This window comes from Balearica regulorum, chromosome 15 (genome assembly GCF_011004875.1).
Source record: "Balearica regulorum gibbericeps isolate bBalReg1 chromosome 15, bBalReg1.pri, whole genome shotgun sequence".
NCBI lineage: Eukaryota > Metazoa > Chordata > Aves > Gruiformes > Gruidae > Balearica > Balearica regulorum.
Window position 1 is genome coordinate 8,492,203 of NC_046198.1, and position 19,519 is coordinate 8,511,721.

Consider the following 19,519-nt stretch of genomic DNA (forward strand, 5'->3'; position numbering starts at 1 on the left):
CTATAGCGCCCAATGAGAGAGCACGGGCTGAATCGCCCCGTCCAGGAAACAGCGGTGGTACCGCAAGGGAAGCCGGGAACGGTAGTCTTGGGGGACGCTCGACGATAGCGCCGCGGGGGGTGCGGGACGGGGCTGGGTCCCGCAGTTGCCCGCTCCGGGAGGAGCGGCCTCCGCGCACCGAGCACGGCCCAGCCGCTCCTGACGCAGCCGCGGCCCGCAGCGTCCCTCACTCCCGACATCCGGGCCCCAGGCGGGACATCCAGGTTTCCAGCTGCCCCGCCCCTCCTGGGGACCCGGCTGTTGGCCCGTGGGCACGTGACGGGGCGGGGCCGGAAGTGGCGTTCGATTCCGGTGTGGGCGGGGTGGTGGCCCCGCTGGGAGCAGGGAGGCGGCGGCAGCAGCAGGAGGCCGGGGCAGCGCGGCGGCGGCGGAACAGCGGGTGCCCGGCGGGAGGCCGGGGGGAACGGTGCCGCCATGAAGAAGCAATTCAACCGGATGAAGCAGCTGGCCAACCAGACCGTCGGCAGGTGGGTAGCGGGGCGGGGAGTCTCCGCGGCCGCGGGCGGCCCTGCTTTGCCTGGGTCGGGGTGCCGGCGGGGCTCGGGCGGCGGCTCCGCTCCGGTTTTTCGCGCGGAGCCGCCGTGCCGAGGCGGTGCCGCTGCCGGGGAGCGGGCGGAGGCCATCCGCAATCTCGGCCGCGCGTCGGGGCGGGGAGGAACCGGGCACGGCGGGGTTTCCCGCGCCTCTCCTGAGCGGGGCCTTTTGGGGAAGAAAAAGCTTCTGTCAGCTCAGAAAGAAACTGGCGGGACGGGGAGGGGAGGGCGCAGAAACCCGTTGTTGCTCGAAAATTAAAAAAAGAAACAAGAAGATTCTGGTTCTCAGTTTTCCAGCCGGGAACGGGGCCAGAGCGGCCGGGCGGGTGTGAAACACGGTGCGGGTCGGTCGGTCTCCGCTGACACCTTTCGTAGGTGTTGCCAGCTCCGAGCTGGGCTCACGGAGCCCGTGTGGGGGCTTTGGGTGCTCACCTGCCACCCCGCGCTGCCCCGGGAGTCGCGTTTGTGCTGCCCGGGGTGCGAGGGCAGAGAGCACAGAGCCCCTCGGGGCTGGGGCAGCGTCGGGCCTGGGGTCAGGGGAAGCGAAGCGGGGGGGGGGGGGGGGGGGGGGTGTCTTCAGAGGGTCGCCTCGGCCCCCGAGCCCCCGCAGAGCTATTTGCATTGTGGTTTCCCGTCTGGGCTTGTGTGACTTTCGTTTCCTTTGTTACTGCGTGAATATTGAGTTATTTGATTCTCACTCTTTTTCGCGTTCACGAAGACTTCAGAGAGCGCGTCCTCTGCGACTTAATTTTAACAAAGATAACGCAAGTCGTGCAGGTCTGACTGCCATCGATTTTTAGACATCAAGTGTCATGGAAAGTCTTTAGTCTGATTCTGTGGAAACAAATCTGTGCACAAACACAGGAGTGTCCACCTGCAGCTCTTCTGTCTGCTAAAAATGCAAATGTAACTTCACTGCATTTCTTGTAGAGTTCTACTTTTTTTTCCTCCAGAAACTGCTCTCTGCTTCTAGTGAAAACTTAATCTGAAAGTATGTACTTATACTGAAAGTACAAACTTCCATATTATCTGAGTTTATCCTTTCATGGCTTCCACCCCAATAACTTACTTAATAGAATGTTTATTTTCTTTGTGGCCTGCATACATATAAAACAGGTCAAGTGTGTCAGCTAATAATGGCTAAGGAGTACATTTTTAATAGGGTGTTTGTTTTGCTATAAAAGAGAGCATGGCTTCCATACCAATCTTGTGTGCTTTTATTCTCATTTCATAGAAATTAATGATTTTTTTTTTCTAATGTTGTTGGAGTGATTATCGGCATTCCCTTTTTGCATGTGTTGGACCCACAGCTCCAAATCCCAAGTGGAATTTCAAGTAATCTGCATTGTACTGAGTAGGATAAACCTCTTGGGCTGCTTTCTACTTCAAGGGGAAAATCAGAATTAAATCTGGAGAACTGTTTATGGTTGTGTATGGGTTGGGAGGTTCGTAATGACCTTTGACTAAATGCAGCTGAAGCCCGGTGGAAGCTGTGGCTATCGGTTGTTTCACAACGAGGTTCTCAGGGTGTGGTTGTCTATGTGCACGATTATTGCTCATGCTTCTTCTCCAGGTAGTCTGCCAGTACCTTAGCAGCCTGGGTCTGGAATAGTGAAGTTTTCTAGTTTCATTAAAATACAGACAAATACCTGTAATTGTTTTTCATTAAAAACAACTTAAAATGACTACTTAAAATGACACTGACTCATGTGGTTTTATAAGCTTAATACTAATAGTTTAATTAAACTTAAACTCTGTTTCTGTCTTTCCTCTTTTAGTCAGTATTAAATACAAGCACATCCTTATTGGTTCTATCTTTGCTTATAAAGCATTTTTTTATAATAAACTATCTAAAGTTAGTTATATGGATTCTTTACCCAAGAACATAAAAACTTTCCTTGTAATTGAATAGAGGTGAGAAGACTCTGCAGAGTGAGGATAATCATAAAGTTTTAACCAGTGCTTGTTGCCTTTTTCATGTATAAATGATATCCTCGTGTTTGTAAGTGCTTTGAATGAAACAAATAGCCCCTTCTAGGGGTTGCTTTGTGTAGTCTTGTTAGCACAAGGTGGTACTAATTCTTTTGTTGCTGATCTTAATATTTGTGGCTTTCCAAGTTAAAGAAAAATGCTTATGTAATTGAAATAATTTTCATCACTGCAAATTGCATTAATTCTAATGAAACTCAGGAAACTTAGTTTATGGACATGATTTGGGGTGGAGAGGGAAAGAAACAAAACTTGGGAGATTTGTGTTGGCTTTTGCAATGTATGATCACCTTTTTGCAACGTATGATCACCTTTAAGTACAGGAGCTATGACAGTGGAAACCCAGTGAAGATATTCTTATGTTTCCCAGAGTGTGGTGTATTCATGTGCACAACCGAGCACAGTTTTTCCCCAAACCTGTTTTTCTTTAAGTTTTTTGGTTCATCATCACAATGCTTTTATCTGACTTTCAAGATACCCTGATGTGTTTGTAAAGAGATAAAAATTAATCATTCATATTAGATGTTTGCTTAGATACAAACAGCATTTGAAGCAGTAACTGCTTTCGAGGCTTGTCAAAGTCCCACAGTCTAGCGAAGACTTTGATTTGATAGCCAGAGATAATTTCTGGAAATGCTTCTGCATCTCTCCTCCTCCAGTTGAGGAGGCAAGAGGGATGTCTCAGCCCTGCAATACTGCATCAAGAAATCAAGCCTGATTAGACCAGTTGGTGTACAAAGAAGAAATGGTTCGCTATACAGTTTTAATAAAAATTAACTTGCAAAACATTTTGTTTCAAGAGGTATCAAATATGCTATTAAAATTAATTGGTGAATATTTAATATTACTAACCTTCTTACATTTCATGTACTAGCCAAGCACTCATAGTCACCAGGGTCCTATTTAATTTCCCAAAGTAAAATCACTTAGTGGTGAAAGATTTGTAATTGGTTTCACTTGCAAATATCAGGGCTGAGGTTTTCAAATTTTGGGCAGTGCTGCATTCTGTGGTTTTGATAAGCACTGTAGAACTCATGTGAGACGTGGGAAATGTGACACATTCAGTAGTATCTTGCAGGCAATATTAGGAGAGGCAGGTGGTTTTGGCACTGGGTACCAGAACCAGGAGTGAACCATTTCAATTTCCTAACAGTGAAGAAAAAAGAAAAAAGTTGCAGTGTGCCTCCCATCTGGTGCTGTTGCAGCTTGCTGCTGAGATGGGTTTATGGTGAGTTGATGTAACTCATTTGTTAGCCTTTTGTGCTTGGACAGGATGAGGAGACAAATCCTGTGTCAAAAGGAGTCTTCTGCTTATGTAAATGTCTTGAAAGGGTCCAGTATTTCAAGACCCCGTATGCTGTTGGGAGATCTAGCAGGTGAACAAGCCATCCTGCAAGAGAAGCAGTATTTGGAGGAGCAGTTTGGGCATCTGTGCTCAGGGGTCACATTCGCCCATCTCTGCTGGCTCACCTGGGGTACTCAGCGATGATGTGGGCGCTGCCTACTGCCATTTATCGTCTTTGGGACATCTACCCTTCTATGTAATCTTCTCCGTAGGGTGATCTTTAACTGGCTGCTGCTTTTCCTGGTGTTGCATTAGAAAGGGGTATTTTCTACTGCTTTTCTTTTCACTCATTCAGAGCTGCTTTTTTTTTTTTTTTACTATAATTGAGGAGTGGGGAGAACAGGAATGTTACGAGGTTAGCAAACCTTGGCTGCACATCACTGATGTTTCACCATGGTTTTGTTCTCTTTAATGGAGGAACATTTGAAATGGTTCAGGATTTATCCCCTTCAGCTTGCCATAGATATGAATGATACTGCCTTTCTTAGAGCCGGCTTCCAAAGGTTGGCATCCTTGGCCTTTGTACCACCAATATGTGACTCTAGGACCAGAGAAGTAACATTTTGGCATGAAAAAATAAGCAAAGATGGGCAAGAGCTTCAGTAAAGTAGAGGAATGGCATTAATGGGAAGCCTATGAGTCTGCATGGATACTATTAGATAGAATTATGAAATATATGTAGGAAACTAATTAAAGGGGGGATTAGCTGAGTGGAACAGGATTCCACAATAATTAATAGATATGCTAAATATTTTGCAGCAATTATCTTGCGGATGTTGTTGGATGCCTTTAAGTATTCAATCTGCCACTGAATACTTTATTTTTTATTTATTTGGCAGATTTGTTCTAAGTGTTGCAGGTGTGCAAACAAGCATTTCTACTGAGGCAAACAGCTCAAGCTCTGGCTAACCCAAAAAGTAAAATATCAATTATTTTTCTATATAAACCTGGAGGAAAGGGGGAAATGAAACAATATATTTTGCCTTTCTTTGAAAACTGGCAGTTCAAGCACCTATCCCTCTCGTTTTGTTGGCTGCTTCAGAGAGACTGTCCAAACCTGGGCCAGGCGACTGTGAGGCAACCTCTCATTGGGAGATGGTGTCAGAACCTTCTCGGGGCAGTCTTAGAGTAACAAACTGTGAACCTCAGCATGTGTTGGTTCTCATGTCATTGTGAAGGATCTCGTATCTAGTTAGAGATAATTCACAAGAGGCAGGGCTGAGGCATGGCTTACCAGGACATCATTAGTTCCACATGAGCTGAATTAAGGCATCAGAATAAACTGGCATCTTGACCATGACAGATACACAGCTAATCACACAAAATAGCCAGCTCAAATCTGACTTTCTTTTGAGCTACATCCAAACTTGAGCATAAACATTTGGAAACAGCTTGAAACTTTTACTTAGGCTTAAAAAACTGAGGGAGGGAGTGGAGAAGAAAAGAATAAGCTTCATTCTGAACTTTGTGATTTTCAGGTGGCCTGAGATTCCTTAGAGGCTATATGCTGAGATTGCTTTTAGTGGATTTTACATATTAATTCCTCTAAACCTTCATCTCTTTTGAGGACCGTGCCCACTTAGAATGGTTTTTGGGGTTTTTTTGGTTGATTGGTTTGGGTTTTTTTGTTGCATGCACACATTTTGTGTGTGCTTTGTCTGCATAGAGCGCCTTGTGAAATGGAAGTCATGGAATATGTTTTAGTACGTGTTGTCTCACGAATTTGAAGAGATGGGGTCCTGCCTTCCTGGTGTGTCTGTACCTTTCCTTGGGATGCTTCATAAGTAGATACTCAATCTGGCAGATCAGTTGTGTGTTGCGTTCAGAAATTAAAAGGATTATATTGTGTATGACATCAACAAAAGTAATTCTTCAGATATCTATGGGTGCTTGTCTTATAGTTTACATACCCTTTTATAAATTACAAAGGGAGACAAGATTTTGATTAGAAGCTCAGGAAGTATTCTACTTTATAGTTTCAGTCATCCCTAATGAAAATAAATGTTCAGAGGTATTGTCATTAAAGGCTTTCAAATGATACACTAATAAGCATTTGAACTACACAGCTAGGTAATTCATACGAGGAATGAGTCCACAGAGGTGTTTGTATCATTCTGTTTACTTACAGAAAAACAGTTTGGTAATTAATGACACTTGTTAGACTGTCTTAACAATTTTATGCAAGTGAGGCTTTCCTGCCTCTGGGGATGCAACTATTAATGTTTGTTCTCATCAATTTTTTCATCTTTTAGGTGCAATCAACAGAGTACCATACAGATTAAAAATTATTTTAGCCATCTGGTCGGGAAAGTTTGTCTGGTGAAGTCATCTAAGATCAACACTGACAGATATGTGGATACAGGAGAGATACTCTGTCTGCCCTTAGGCTGTGACAGTAATTTAAACCAGGGACGCGCAGATCTGACTAATTAGGAATCTGGAAAAGACCACAAACCATCTTAAATTTTTTTTTTTTATGCAAGAAGCTAATTTACTATAGCTTCTTTGCTAGTTCTCCACTGTTTAAATACAACTTCTTGTATACAAATAGGTTTTTCCAGGCCCTGTACACATGACATTACTGTGACTCAACAGGAGTATTCGAATGTATCTTTTAATAGCTCATGCCCTGCATAAAAGTTACTCTACTAAACTATATTTAGTGTTTCTTCAAGCCACTTGGCAGCCTGTAAGTCATAAGTTGGAACTGGTGTTATTGTAACATTATTCTATTAAATCAAGTCATGTTAAAGTGACTGTTACTGACTGGTGGTGTAGAGTAAGGAGCTACCTACGTTTGATTTGTATGGGGAAGGCCTGCTGGAAAACGGTAACTTATAGTAATACTTCATGGAAAAAGTGGATGATCCAAGTTATTGATTTTGTATTCTTGCTAAAGTGTTATCTGTTGATTCTAGTCTCTTTCAGAATTGTTCTGTGAGTTATTACTTAAGGAAGTTCTCTTTCTTACTACTTCATCTTTTGTTGATAGTACTTTGCAAACTAGCTTTTTCAAGCATCCATCATGGTAAAACAAGAGCGCACTCATCTCTACGTCCAAAATAATTCAATCAATATAACATTAACCCTACAATTCCATTTAATGTCAAAGAAATACTTCTATATTGTTTTTCTAGTTCTTATGTGGGAAAAAATAATTGAGTATGACCCCAGTATTTGAAAACTTCTGGCTCACCCAAACATAATTTAAAAAAAAGTTAAATGATGTGTTATTTACTTGGAGTGCTTGTTGTCATTGGTAAAGATATTTGAGAAAAGTGTTAAACAACACTGAAATAGGTTCATATTTATGGGCAGGGGAGAATCTGCTTTGTGCTTGGTCTTTTAGGTTGGCATTTGTCTACATCTGGGTACTCATGAAAAGAAAAATTGCGTTTTGGTGTTTATAATAGTTATCTTAAACATTTCCTGTTTATCTCCAAATGAAGTTCGAGGTCTCTCTAATTAGAAAATTGACTTAGATCTTTCTGGATGGAAGATTAATTCAGTGATAGGTTTAAAGAGTCTGAGTAGATTGAATTAGGGAAGATCTGTTTTCCTGAACATGTGCAGACTTTTGGACTTCATGTAACTAACTGTCAAGGACTGATTAAAATAAAATGTGCACGAACACTAAAGCACTCGTATATTAATAGCAAAGGGAATGCATTATCTAAACATCTGCATGTTAGTAGCTTGGCTGTTGAATGGGCAGAGCGAGGAGGCAGTAAGCTTTATAGTGACTGAAACACTGGGATTGATAGATAGCTGCATAAACTGTTCATTACCTCTGAGCCACTTCTAGGCTACCGTATGGGCTGTGCAGAAGCGCAAAACTTTGCGAAATGGTGTTTCCATCTGAGACTTAAGCAAGGGAGAACTAATGGTTACTCGTTAACACTGCCTCTTGGCCTCAGCAGTATCAACAAAGTTTCTTGGTATCTGCATATTTATCTATTTCCTGCACCCTTTGGGGAAAACTGACACAATGTAATGCGTTGTGCAGCTCAGGAATCTGATTCTTCTAACAGTACAAACTTCCAATTATAGAAAAACATGCAGCTATTATGTTTTCAGTTTGGGGCTGTTTCTTGTGGTGAGACTTGGCAGCTGGCAGCGTATTTGCGACTGCCATTAACGCAACAACAAATGGAATAGCTTGTAGATATAAATTGTGTCCAAGCCGTGGTCTAGATTCAATTTTGTGAGCATGTCTGTTAATTGCATGTGTCCTTCATGTACCCTTCAAAGTGGACTGCTAAAGTCAAAGGAAAAAATATTTGAATTTACCTAAGTTGAGGACTTTGTAGTAACTTTCTTCAATTGTTGTCTGCTGAGACAGAACAACTGAGCTGGTGAGGTCTGTAAGGCTGAACGCCTGGTGCTGCCAGTGAGAACCTGTATTGCTGTACTGGAACCCCTGTTAAGAAAAGAGGTTTTGTCTTGTGAACAGATGGCCAGAAAACAAGGGAGCGTATTCTGACCTGCTTTTAGGTGTCCTAAGTTTTGTAAAGGCAGTTAGTTTATCGTAGTATCTCTTAATTCCTGAGGGACCGAGATGATCTCCTGTTGGTTTAAAGCCTACGTTGTTAAGAATCCTTAAGATTAGAAACTGTTAAGAAATTAAGCTGTGTTTTTAAGAAGCATGTTTATCTGCAGAAGTTCGCTGTGTCTAATGTTGAGTGCGTATTGCATTGCAGTGTGGTGTTTTCCAGAAAACTACCGTAATAAACTTTCTAGATGCAAATGCAGTATGAAGTAGTACTCTTAAAAGGTGCAGCAACAAGTTTTAAATCAATGAGTATTTTCTCAGCCCTCAGTTTAAAAAGCCTCATCACTTGTGATCCAGTTCCAGACCACATGAAAACCTTGCCCCCCCCACATCCAGTGGCCAGAAGCAGATGACGCGGGAAGGGTGCGAGGCTCAGATATCCCGTGGTATTTCCCATGCATGTTCTCACAGCCGCCAGCTGTGTCTGTCTCAGGAGCTTCCTGAGCCAGAGGTGACCTCTGTGTCTGATTGCACCAGGCTTGTGGTGGTTCATGTGTTGACTGCACCATCGTTGCTAACACAAAGCTCCACCTTACCAAACAGCTGAAGAGTGTGTTGAAGCTGTAGTCTGCTCCCCTGCTTCTCTGAAAGTTCAAATTTTGATAGTTTCAACTATTTGTTTACACTGGAAGTGAATTACGTAGGAGAGAAACATGTTTCTGTGTGCCTGCAGTGTGTAAGAATGAGCTCCTGGGAATATTACGTTATTTTCCTGAACAGTGGGTGCTTCCAGGGCAGGTAAAGCTTCAGTTATTTTGCTTCCCCTTAATAGATGCAGAAAATGCCTTTCAAACATAGATAAAAATTTCTGGTATTCAGTGGTGAAGAATGAATTGTTTTAGTTGTGCTAAATTTTGTTGACTTGAAGAGACCTTAATAAAACATTGTGCTTCCTAGTAGAGAAGTGGCTAAAGCCCATTGGTTAGAAGAGAAAGGTTTTGTATAACTCTGTGGCAGACTTGTATGTCAACTGCCGAGTGGGCAGTGTGTAAAATACTTGAGATTTTTGTTGCAGAAAAAGAAATATAAAAACTCCATGCTCAGGGATTTGGGAAATATTAATTGCCCTCTTGCATGCATGTCCTCATCTCCTTTATCTCTCTTCATCATGCTGCTGCCTGATGAAACAGATCAGAGGACTGATAAAATAATCACAATAGACAGATACCGTAGGATCTGTTGTAGCTGGATCATCTTGGGCTTCCTGTTTTGCCAGGGGGTCAGGACTGCACAGAAAGGGTGAAGGGAGCATCTGCCTCAGGAAAGCAGAGTCTTGTATTGCCTTAAAATGGTGAATAAAATGTCATTTTTCTGTGGAGAGATTTCTTGGGTGGTTTCACAAGGTTTTCCAGGGTCTAGAGCAGCAGTGATGGTTGTGCCAAACCTGGTGTGCTGTGCTTGTGTCAGCCTGAGTCCCCATCCCCGGCTGGACCTGTGCAGCTGCCTGGGTGAAGCACCACAGGGAAGCAGAGGAGGCTAAAAGAATAGGAAAGGATATAATGTCCAGGGGTGTTAGGTGCATCTGAGGTGGAGCTTTTGGTATCTGACATAACAGCAGAGTAATGAAGGTAAAAATATACTTGAATCTGCTTTAATGACAGCTGCTCAGCTGAATGGTCTGCTCTGCACCTGCACTCTGGAGGTGGAGTCCAACTCTTCTGATATTTATTCATATAAACAAAATAATCTTGGTATTACCCTCTTTGTGGCTGAAGCTGTGATTCCCTGATTCTAACTTGATCTGATGGTGGTTTTTTAGAGCAAGGGATTTTAATATTAAAGTTATGCCTAGAGTCAAAACTTTAAAATAGTAATGATTTAATCTGCTAAAATAGCTAGAAGTGATCTAATAAGCTGTTTCAACCTGATGCTGTAATGTGATATACTTGGAATTTATGAAAGCAAATGTATTTCTTAGATACTTGCATGGTATTTTTAGGTTATGATAATGGCTCTGTGACCAGAACTGCTCTTTAGAGGTCATTGTATTAGCAAATGATGAAATGTCAAATACGCACAATCTTTTTAGGATGTGGTTAAATGGAAAGTGTCTTAGTGTGTTAGAAATGTTTTCTAATACTGTGCACAGTTTCCAGAAAGAAAGGTTTCATTAAAAAATGGAGCTGCTACTTTTAAGTTGTGTGTGTTTTAGGAGAACCTCCAGTGCACTGTGTTGGGTCTTACATCAGGCAGCAATTAGCTGTCCTCTATTTGCCATGGCATAGCTCTGATCTGAAACCTAGGGGAGTATAATAATACAAATTAAACTGGGCAAGGTATGACTGATCTCTGGTACTTCAGAACCGAGTAGGTTCGCAGCAGTTGGTGGTGACATACCAAGTGATTCTAATAGACTAGTGTGCTTGATTTCCTCATTTTTTCAGGGCTGCTTGATTGTTATAGGTACCAGTCTTGAAAGGAAGGCTAAATTTGATCCTCACCGACACTATCATGCTTAAAGCAGCGCTTGATGTCTAGACAAGAAAAAAATAGGGAACTTTCAAGTATTCTTTTTATCTGCAACATTGCTTTGTTGACTGAATTAGAACATTTTGTTTAAAATTCATTCCTTAAGAACCAAATAGCCTTAAAAGCTTTGACTTTGTAATCACTATTGCATTGCTGATAAAAGCATGTCAGAGTAGTTGTGCATCTTATGCTTGGACGACACTGCTGTCTCAACAGGAAGCGAGCTTTCATAAATACACGCCAGCTGGGTGAGGTCACAAGTTCTTCTCCTAAGTGAGGTGGAGCCTTTTTTCCTTGACACAGATTGTTTTCTTGTGAAGTTAATTGCATTGCAAAATGACAGGAACATCCTGGAGTGACTGGAGCAGTGAATCAATGAGCCAGGGGATCTGCAAAAAATGAGTATGCCAAATATGCAAATCAGTTTTAGGTGAGAAGGATCAATAAAGGAGGAGTTTTTCCTTCTGTCTTACGAATTGTCCTGTGCCAGAAATTGCTGGACTCAGATTTTTGTATAAATATACTCGTTGGCTATATTGCATATTTCTCAACATTGCAATGGCACTTCCAGAGTGAAAATTAACAAAAGGAGAACTGGTAACTTGTACAGCTGAGCCTTGCACAGAAAAGATAGGTTATTGCTGGGAACGGTTGAGGCTATTGCTGGGAACGGTTGAGGTTGCTGGAGCATATCGCTTGTGGCACGCACATGCACACACATCCTTGGTGACAGAGGTAAGGCTATGAAAAACTACTTTAGCCAGGCACAGGAAAATTAAGGTGTAAGGTTGTCCCTTTTTGAAGGCCAAGTTGGATGGGGCTTTGGGCAACCTGGGCTGGTGGAGGGTGTCCCTGCCCATGGCAGGGGGTTGGAACTAGATGGGCTTTAAGGTCCCTTCCAACCCAAACCATTCTGTGATTCTATGATAAGATAAATTGCCTTGCATGCAGATTGAAAGGTTTTGGCTGTGATACAGCTTTGAAGAGTACAGCAGTTTATTCAAATGCCAAATTTTTTTGACATCTGTGAACTCATTATCAAGCAATCAGTGGAGGGAAATGTTAATCCACCTGATTAAAGGTTCTATTCTCTGTAGAAAACAGAGAAGATAGAAAGCTAACATTTTCATATGGAAAAATAAATGTGTGAGCTAAACTGTTGCAGCTTCTATTTCAGTTGAACATTTAATGGTTTGTCTTGCTGTAAGCCGATTTAACACGCAGATTAAGTGTTCTGATCTGATTTTTTTTTGTAGGAATGGAACAGTAGGATAAAGTAAACCTGGTTTTGTAATAGCAGGTCCAAGTGTGTATTGAAGTGACATACAGATTAATAAACCTTGATTAGACTGTTAGTCCGAGGCTCGTATTTCCTTCTCAGAAATCTAGTGATAGAGTTAACTTTCAGTTTCATGCTGGAACAGCAAAAAGCATCATGTACAACACATGGCAGGGCGGTGATGGCATAGTTCTGCATGTTATACACATTAATATGGTCTTGTATACACTGTATCTAAGCAACATAAAAACAGATGTCTATATCCAGTGTTGTAAAACTCAGTAACTGGATGAGTCGTCTCAATTGCAGGCTAATTGTCAGACTCAGCTCAGAAACTCGCTTTCCTGTTGGTGAAACGTAATAAAGGGTTCAGCCATTAATTGTTAATCATGGCTACGGATCAGAAAATCAGTGCAAAGGCTTCATTGTGAAATAGTGGGCATAAAGAATAATCCCTATTTTGTCACCAGCCTATTAGCCAATTTTATATAACCTCAGATCCCTGAATTCCCTTATACTGTTTTTTTAACTGTTATTTCAAAGCTTTCAACTCTTTTTTGCTTTCTTAGTTTCTATTCCTACTTTGTTGTTCTGCCTTTTTTGTGTTTCCTTGTTTTGGTTTTTGTGTTGATTCAGTTTGGTTCCTTTTCAAAGGCTTTCTCTTGCCAGTTTTGTGAATCCCCAAACTTAAAATAGGCCTGTCTGGATGGTATATTAAGAACAGCATTACCTTTGGTGAAATGTTCAGTTTTGGATTGGAGCTTTTTGACACTTCCGCAAGGTAATAAGCTGAAATGTCCTGCAAAGTGCAAAAAAGCAAACAAATATGCCAAAAAGCCTAGGATTTTTTTATTTAGCAGTTCAGTGTATTTTGCTCATTCCTGTATTGCATATTTTTCCTGTTCAAACATGTCTGCACTGTAAAAGTTTTGTCTTTGCAAAAGGCAGTACTGCTTCTTAGAGTCTTTTTCAATGATTGACAGTGCAGGACTTCTGATAAAAGAAACAAAAAAATTAAAAATGTCTTGAATTAGTGGGCAGTTCACCTGTTTTGTGGCTAGAATGGAAAGTAGCGTCTTGTTTGAAAGTTCAGGATGTGTATAAGGGTGTTTTGGTGGGGGGTTTTTGCCTTTTTTTTTTTCTCTCCTTACATGTGAAGGAGTTCTCATGTCAGCAGGTGGTTTGGCAAGGGGACTGGTCCTTGCCTTAAAAAGAAAAGCTGCCAAACCCACATGTAGGAAGTTCATGAGCCGTTCTCTTATCCAGAGACATCAGCTGCTGCCTTAACTCCATGGTCCAGAGGTAGAACTGCATCATGCTTTGCAGTGGTACCCTTTCTGCCCAGCCTTGATTCCCTAGCTGCCCTTCCATTAATTCCCACCCCTCCTTTGTGCTTGCACACGTGATCTCAGTGGTGAAGTTAATCTCACTGAAAAATGGGGTTTCTTCCAGCCAGGTTAGTTTTCAGCCAGATCAGTCTGTTGAGCTGTTGACTAGTGGAGATGTTTGTGCTGGGCACAGGGAGATGCGAGCAGCCAGGGATGGTAGGAAGGACGACACAACTTTCTCAGCAGCTCTGCCAGCTGATGTCACCTCCGTGTTAATGAAATGCTGGCCCTGGGGTGCAGTTTTGTGATCAACTTAAGCTGATCTTAAGTGGTTGCTGTTGCTGAAAGGGACAGATTCCCCTCTCCCTGCCCAGCCTGTGCTGGTGCCAGCTCCCTACCTGGGGATGGGGAATGGCGCAACCGTAGGGTAGCCCAGGGGAGGGGGCAGAGACAACTGGAAACCAGTAATTTCTTTTATTGGCCGCAATTCCAGTCTGAGCTGCCTGTGACTGCTACTGATACAGGGGAGGGATGTGAGGACCAGGGTTCTGTACCTGAAGTTTGGGGAACTGCTTCAGGCAGGGCTTTTGAAAGGAGAAACGTCGTAGGGAAGCGTGTGAGCGAGGAATCCTATGTTTGCTCCTTGTCCTGGGTTTGATTTGGTGGGGACTGCAGCTGCCACAAGTTCAGGCTGCTGTGCAGGGACAAGGTGAGCAGCTCTGGAGAGCTGGCCAGGGGAAGGGAGGTGGCTGCAGGCTGATTTATGGCTACGGTTTGGCCAGATTAATTTTCAACTAGACCTGGTGTGACTCCGGTTGGGAGTGCTGCTAGAGCAAAGGCGGCAGGGCAGGGGGAATTCCCGTTTTGGCGGCGGCAGCAGCAGCAGCGTTTATGTTGGCGTACAGGGATTGTAAAATTGCACCCTCGATTGAGGAATAACAAATTCAGTAATTTAGGTTGCTTTCTACTCTACTGTCATCTCTTATATCAAAATTGTACCTAGCTAACTTTATGTAAAATTATTCTACATAAATAGAAGAAGAGGTTGTTGCTTGCTTGGAGGAGGGAAGGGTCTTGTGTGAAAACAAACTTTTTAATGTAAATAAATACCGAGCAGTTAAATAATAAAAACAGTTCTTTACCAACATATTGTATAAGGGTGTTTGTATACTTTTTTTTATAAATTAACTGACATGTTTGGAAAGTTCAAGTTCTATAGTAATGTTAAGCAGAGTGAATTTACCATGAGAGAGATATATGGTAATACTTAAAAGGGCATAGAAAATACATTATGATTTGATAAATTTAGATATTTAGGTATTTTCTTGTGTAGCTTAGCTTTGTCTCAGATTCCTTGGTGGTTTTTATCACTAATTTGTGACAGCTTGACATAGGAGTTTTTACTTTGGAAAACTATGATTGCTGCTAGATTTCATCCTGATGGGATTTAAGCATTCAGAATTTTAATCCCCTACAGCAGCACTTTGCATTTCCTTCTGAAGGTATTAATATTTTCACAAATCGTAGCTTCTTTTTAAAAAGTTCATTTGATTTGTTATATTGGCCTCCACTGTGAGTGGAGGTTTGGTTTTTTTGAAAGTAAAAAAATAATACAGGGAAAGCTTTACTAACTAAAATTTTGTTTGTGGTCTGAAATAGTAGGTTAGTAGTAAGTATTGGATTTGCTGGAACAGTAGTCAACTGGAAGCACTTAATTGTATTTTTTTTATTTCTATCCAGAAGTTTAAAAGCTATCAGACTCATCAAAGACTGCTCACTGAAACATCAAACAAAGTTGCTTTAAATCTGGTTCTGCATTTAAACCACAGTTGTATTTTTGCCATATAGAAAGTTCAACTCACACTCACCTCTGATTTGTAGTGCATGTGGCCCAAAATTATTTACCTAGTTTTGTTACATAGACTTAACTGTTTGAGCAATATTTTTTCAAACTACACCATATTTGGTTTAATTCTCAATATCTAATATTAAAAACAAATGTGTATTTTACAAAGAGGGGGTTGGAGTTCTGAAGGGCAGCATAGGGCCTTGCTGCAGTGACTGAACCTCCAAGAGTGGCCCTAAAATAGGATTTGGCTTGAGCTCCGGTTGTTCTAAAGAGCTAAATTTACTGCCTCGCTTGGGAGAGGAGCCTTGGATCCATTTCACTTACGAAGGAATTTCAGATCCCCTAATGCGAACAGTCTGTCATGGGTTTCCCTGCAACTCCAAAGGAGCAGTCTGCTTTCTTTCCAAGATGATTATCTTTCTACAGCCTGGTCTGCCTTTAATTAGAGCAGGCAGGCTTCATTCTTCAACATCGGGTGCCTGAGATTATAGAAGAGATCAAAGTTGCAGCTTTTAGATTGAGCCACCAAGCAAAGTTTGATGGAGGAACTCGGTAGAGAAAGGAAGACAAAGGAGCAGAAATCTTCTGTCATTTATTGAGGCCTGGATTGTAGTTTTGCAGCTCCCAGGGTTCTGAAGATAAAGAGCTCGATTAATGAAATGTTTTGGTGCCTTGGAGGTGATGCACCATTTTTTAAAGCACTTCCTGCACGGGTTAAAATTGGTGGGTTATCTCCTCCGAGTGATTGCTCCTGCTGCCACTAAAGCATCACTGCTCACCAGACTTATGATGAAAGCAATTTTAACACTTGTGCAGAAGTTTATATTGTTAATTTGGGTAAAAAAACAAGAATAGTAGGCAAATTTGAAATCTAACTGGTAACTAGTTGTGAGTAGTGTTCACTAAATACTGGGTAGATATTGAAAATGGTGGCTATTATCTGACAGTCACTCTGTCTGTAGTGATTCTAAAATGTTTAGAAATAAGTTAGGTCATGCTAGTTTCTTTTGAAAAAGTCCAACTGCACTGAGAATTGCAATTGGTCACCTTACTTTCAGTATGAACGCTGGGGAGTTTTTTATGGTGTGGTGTCTAAACAGAATTAACTTTGAGTTCATGTGACTTAATGAACTTGGTTTTTGTGGTAAGAAGTGTACTTGGCCAAACATGCTTCTGCTCTGGCTGGTCTTCAAAATGCTGTGCAGGTGAAACTGAACTCCTACAGTATATCCAGAAAGCTTAGTATTGCCACAGGCTGCCAAAGGAAGCAAAATAAATCCTTTGTAATAAAGTAGTTTTGAAAAGTGATAAAGTAATATATGCGTTTATGAAGTTGTAGGATTTTGCTTTCCAGTAGCACAGAAAGGTCCTTTAATGTATTAAAGATCTCAGCTTTTGAAAACCATATAGAAATGCAGAATATGGAAGTGGGAAATGTGTATGTTACAACCTGTATTGTTTAAAATCTGGATCAGGTGAGGAGGCTTTGTGTGAGCCTGGCTGCCCGGGAGGAGGAAGGGGCAGCAAAAACCTTGGTCGTGTTCTTCTGAGCTGGGAAACAAGAGGTTCCGTGCATCACCTTGATTTCTTGAAGTCAAAACCAAGTGAAAGTTAAGCAAGGTACGGCCATAAACAATGATTTATTTCACATTTGGATACTGACCACAGCGGTTGCTTTAAGCGTGGGCTAAAAGGCACTCAGGAGTTGTTCAGTTCCTGCATGTTGGTGCTATTCTCCTGCATCCTTATTGAAAAGGCATCATCGAGTTTGTCTCTGGTCTTGCTCAGCTGTTTCAGCTCTTTCCCCTGATTGGAATTTTCATTTAGTTTTAAAATTATTTGATGTGTTTAATAATTAGGTTCCATAAACTTGGATTATAAAATATGGGGTTCACCTAGCTTAAAAGGGAAGCCTGTTCCTGGAATATAGCACAATACCGAATGGGTAGAAATCAGCTGGTATAATCCTTTAGGTTCTATTTTCTATGAAGTCTGTCTTACTGAATGTTTAAAAAGCAAACTTTTTAGAAGGGAAATTGTCATCTAATTCTGGATTCCTTGTTTTGGAACAGAGCTGCTGATTCTTTCATTTTTCCTGGCAACAAATCCTACCTATTGTATGTGGAAAGCAGGCAGGATGTGCTGCCAGCCCAGCGAAGGTGCTCTGAAGTGTTAACTTGCCTGCAAAGCTAATCTGGTTACTCATGGTAACAAACAAATGCTTTGTCTGAGGAAAATCAAATAGCAGGGAAGGCTAGTTTTAATTTTGTCTCGTGTTTTGGGTGGATATCTCCTCGCTTCCGCTGAAATCTTTCCAGAGTTCAGGAACACAGGCATGTCATTTCGTCGCGAAGTGAACTGCCCTCCTGTGGCATCACCTACCGCCAGCTCCACCTCCCATCTGCAGTGCGTGAGTCAAGGTTTCTGTTTCCACTTTGACATTTGAACTGAGTCACTTGTTCTGTTGTGAATGTCCAAGTTTTTATGGCTCTTCATGTCAGGATTGCTCTTGTTCCTCATTAGCCTTTCAGGAGTGTGAATTTCCACAGGTTTTGTAGCTTTGACCTGCTTTGGAGATCAGCCCCCAGGTCAGGACCAGTGCCCTGGTGGTGGACAGGACCCTGCTGTGAAGGCAAAATGATGTAAAATGTTGTTTAGATGAAGCTTTATTTTATTTTTTTAAATCTTCAATGCTGTTTAACAGAGCCTCTTCACTTTATACATGGAAATGTAAATTCTTTCCCTGTGGAAGATAAACACTTTTATCTCAGGAATTCACATCTGCTCTTTCCACATGTACAGAGAAGACTTCTGGCCTGGAAGTGTGAAGGAGCTGTAAAATGAAAAAGCGAGGGGACCAGTTTTAAAACTGGGCTGAGAGCTGTGCTGCCCACCATGCTCACGGCTGAGCCGGGCCGCTGCAGCAGAGCTCTGCACGCTGAGCCCTGCACGCCGAACTGTATTTCAGGCTGTGCTGAACGAAAGAAATAAAATGAATGATACTATCAAACACGTAGAGCGGAAACCAATTGGGGGCACATGCAATACATTTTTAAAATGTCACAGCAAGCTAAGGTATTGTCATTGATGCATCTAGAATAAAAACTACAGTCTTTCCACTCTCAAACCCTTTGCTTTTTGCTTGGAGTTAAGGCAATTATTTATGGCCATGCCATCCCCGAATAAAAAATGACACAAGCATCTATGTGGCATGTCATATTTCCTGTTAAGTACACTATTTACTGTCTTTTAAAAAAAAATACTGAAGAGTGAATTTGGCAACAAATTTTTGTTGAAAATTACGGTTTCTCAGTGTTACAGTATCATAAAGTGAAAAGCTAGCTCTGCTCAGGTTTTTTGTCTGTCTTTGGTGGATCTCATGCTCTTTATATACTGTTCATCTGAGCTGTACTCGGAGCCCAACCTGCTCTTTGCTACCTGTTCCCACCCCAGAGCTGTGTCAGCAAGGTTATTTGTCTGAAGGGTGAATCTGGGGACCTGATTTGGTTGAAAAGTAACTGTTTCTGCCAGATTATTTTCAGTTGGCTTGGCTGCCTGAGCTGGTTTACACCCCAGCTAAACCACGTGTTGTGTTGGTGAGGAGCTGCTTTTGTAGCTGCTTCTACTGACAGTAGCTCATGGAGCTCTGCATTTTGGATGCTTATCATGTGCAAAGTACTGACTCAGTGTGGGGAAAAAAGTTTGAAAGTACCATTTTTAGGGAATTCAGTAGTTTTGTCCTCTTTAATCATTAAGAAGGTGATTATAGCTGCAACAAACGACTGTTCAGCTTTGTTTCTACAATCAGTCTTTTTAAATGCATTGCTGAATTTTAATTGAAAAACTTTGTACCACCTGATTCATGCAAAGGTTCTGGCATAACAGATATCCTCCATAGGGTTGTAGCAGAAAAAACTTCACCTTCAGTTCTCAGAAACCGTCCTTTTCCAGGGGACCAGCGCTGTTCCTGCTCCCAGTGGACTGCTGCCAGTCTAGCAGCTTTTTTACATTTAGGCAGCTGAACAGCTGCTGCTGTGGTGGGGTGCGATGCCCAGCTCTGTGCGCGGAGTCCGGCGTCCCCCAGGCTGCTGCTTGTGCTGTGCTCTCTCCCGTCT

The 19,519-nt window shown here is 41.9% G+C and overlaps 1 protein-coding gene across 8 annotated transcripts in view; it reads left to right on the top strand.

Moving 5' to 3' along the window:
* Positions 1–337: 337 nt before the first annotated feature.
* ARHGAP17 (Rho GTPase activating protein 17) overlaps positions 338–19,519 on the top strand; it is a 48,480-nt gene continuing 29,298 nt past the window's right edge. For all 8 annotated transcript variants that reach the window (XM_075768142.1, XM_075768145.1, XM_075768141.1 and 5 more), the window contains exon 1: positions 338–527. In XM_075768142.1, the coding sequence (XP_075624257.1) occupies positions 475–527 (53 nt within the window). In that variant the 5' untranslated portion in view covers positions 338–474. The remainder of the gene's footprint in view (positions 528–19,519) is intronic.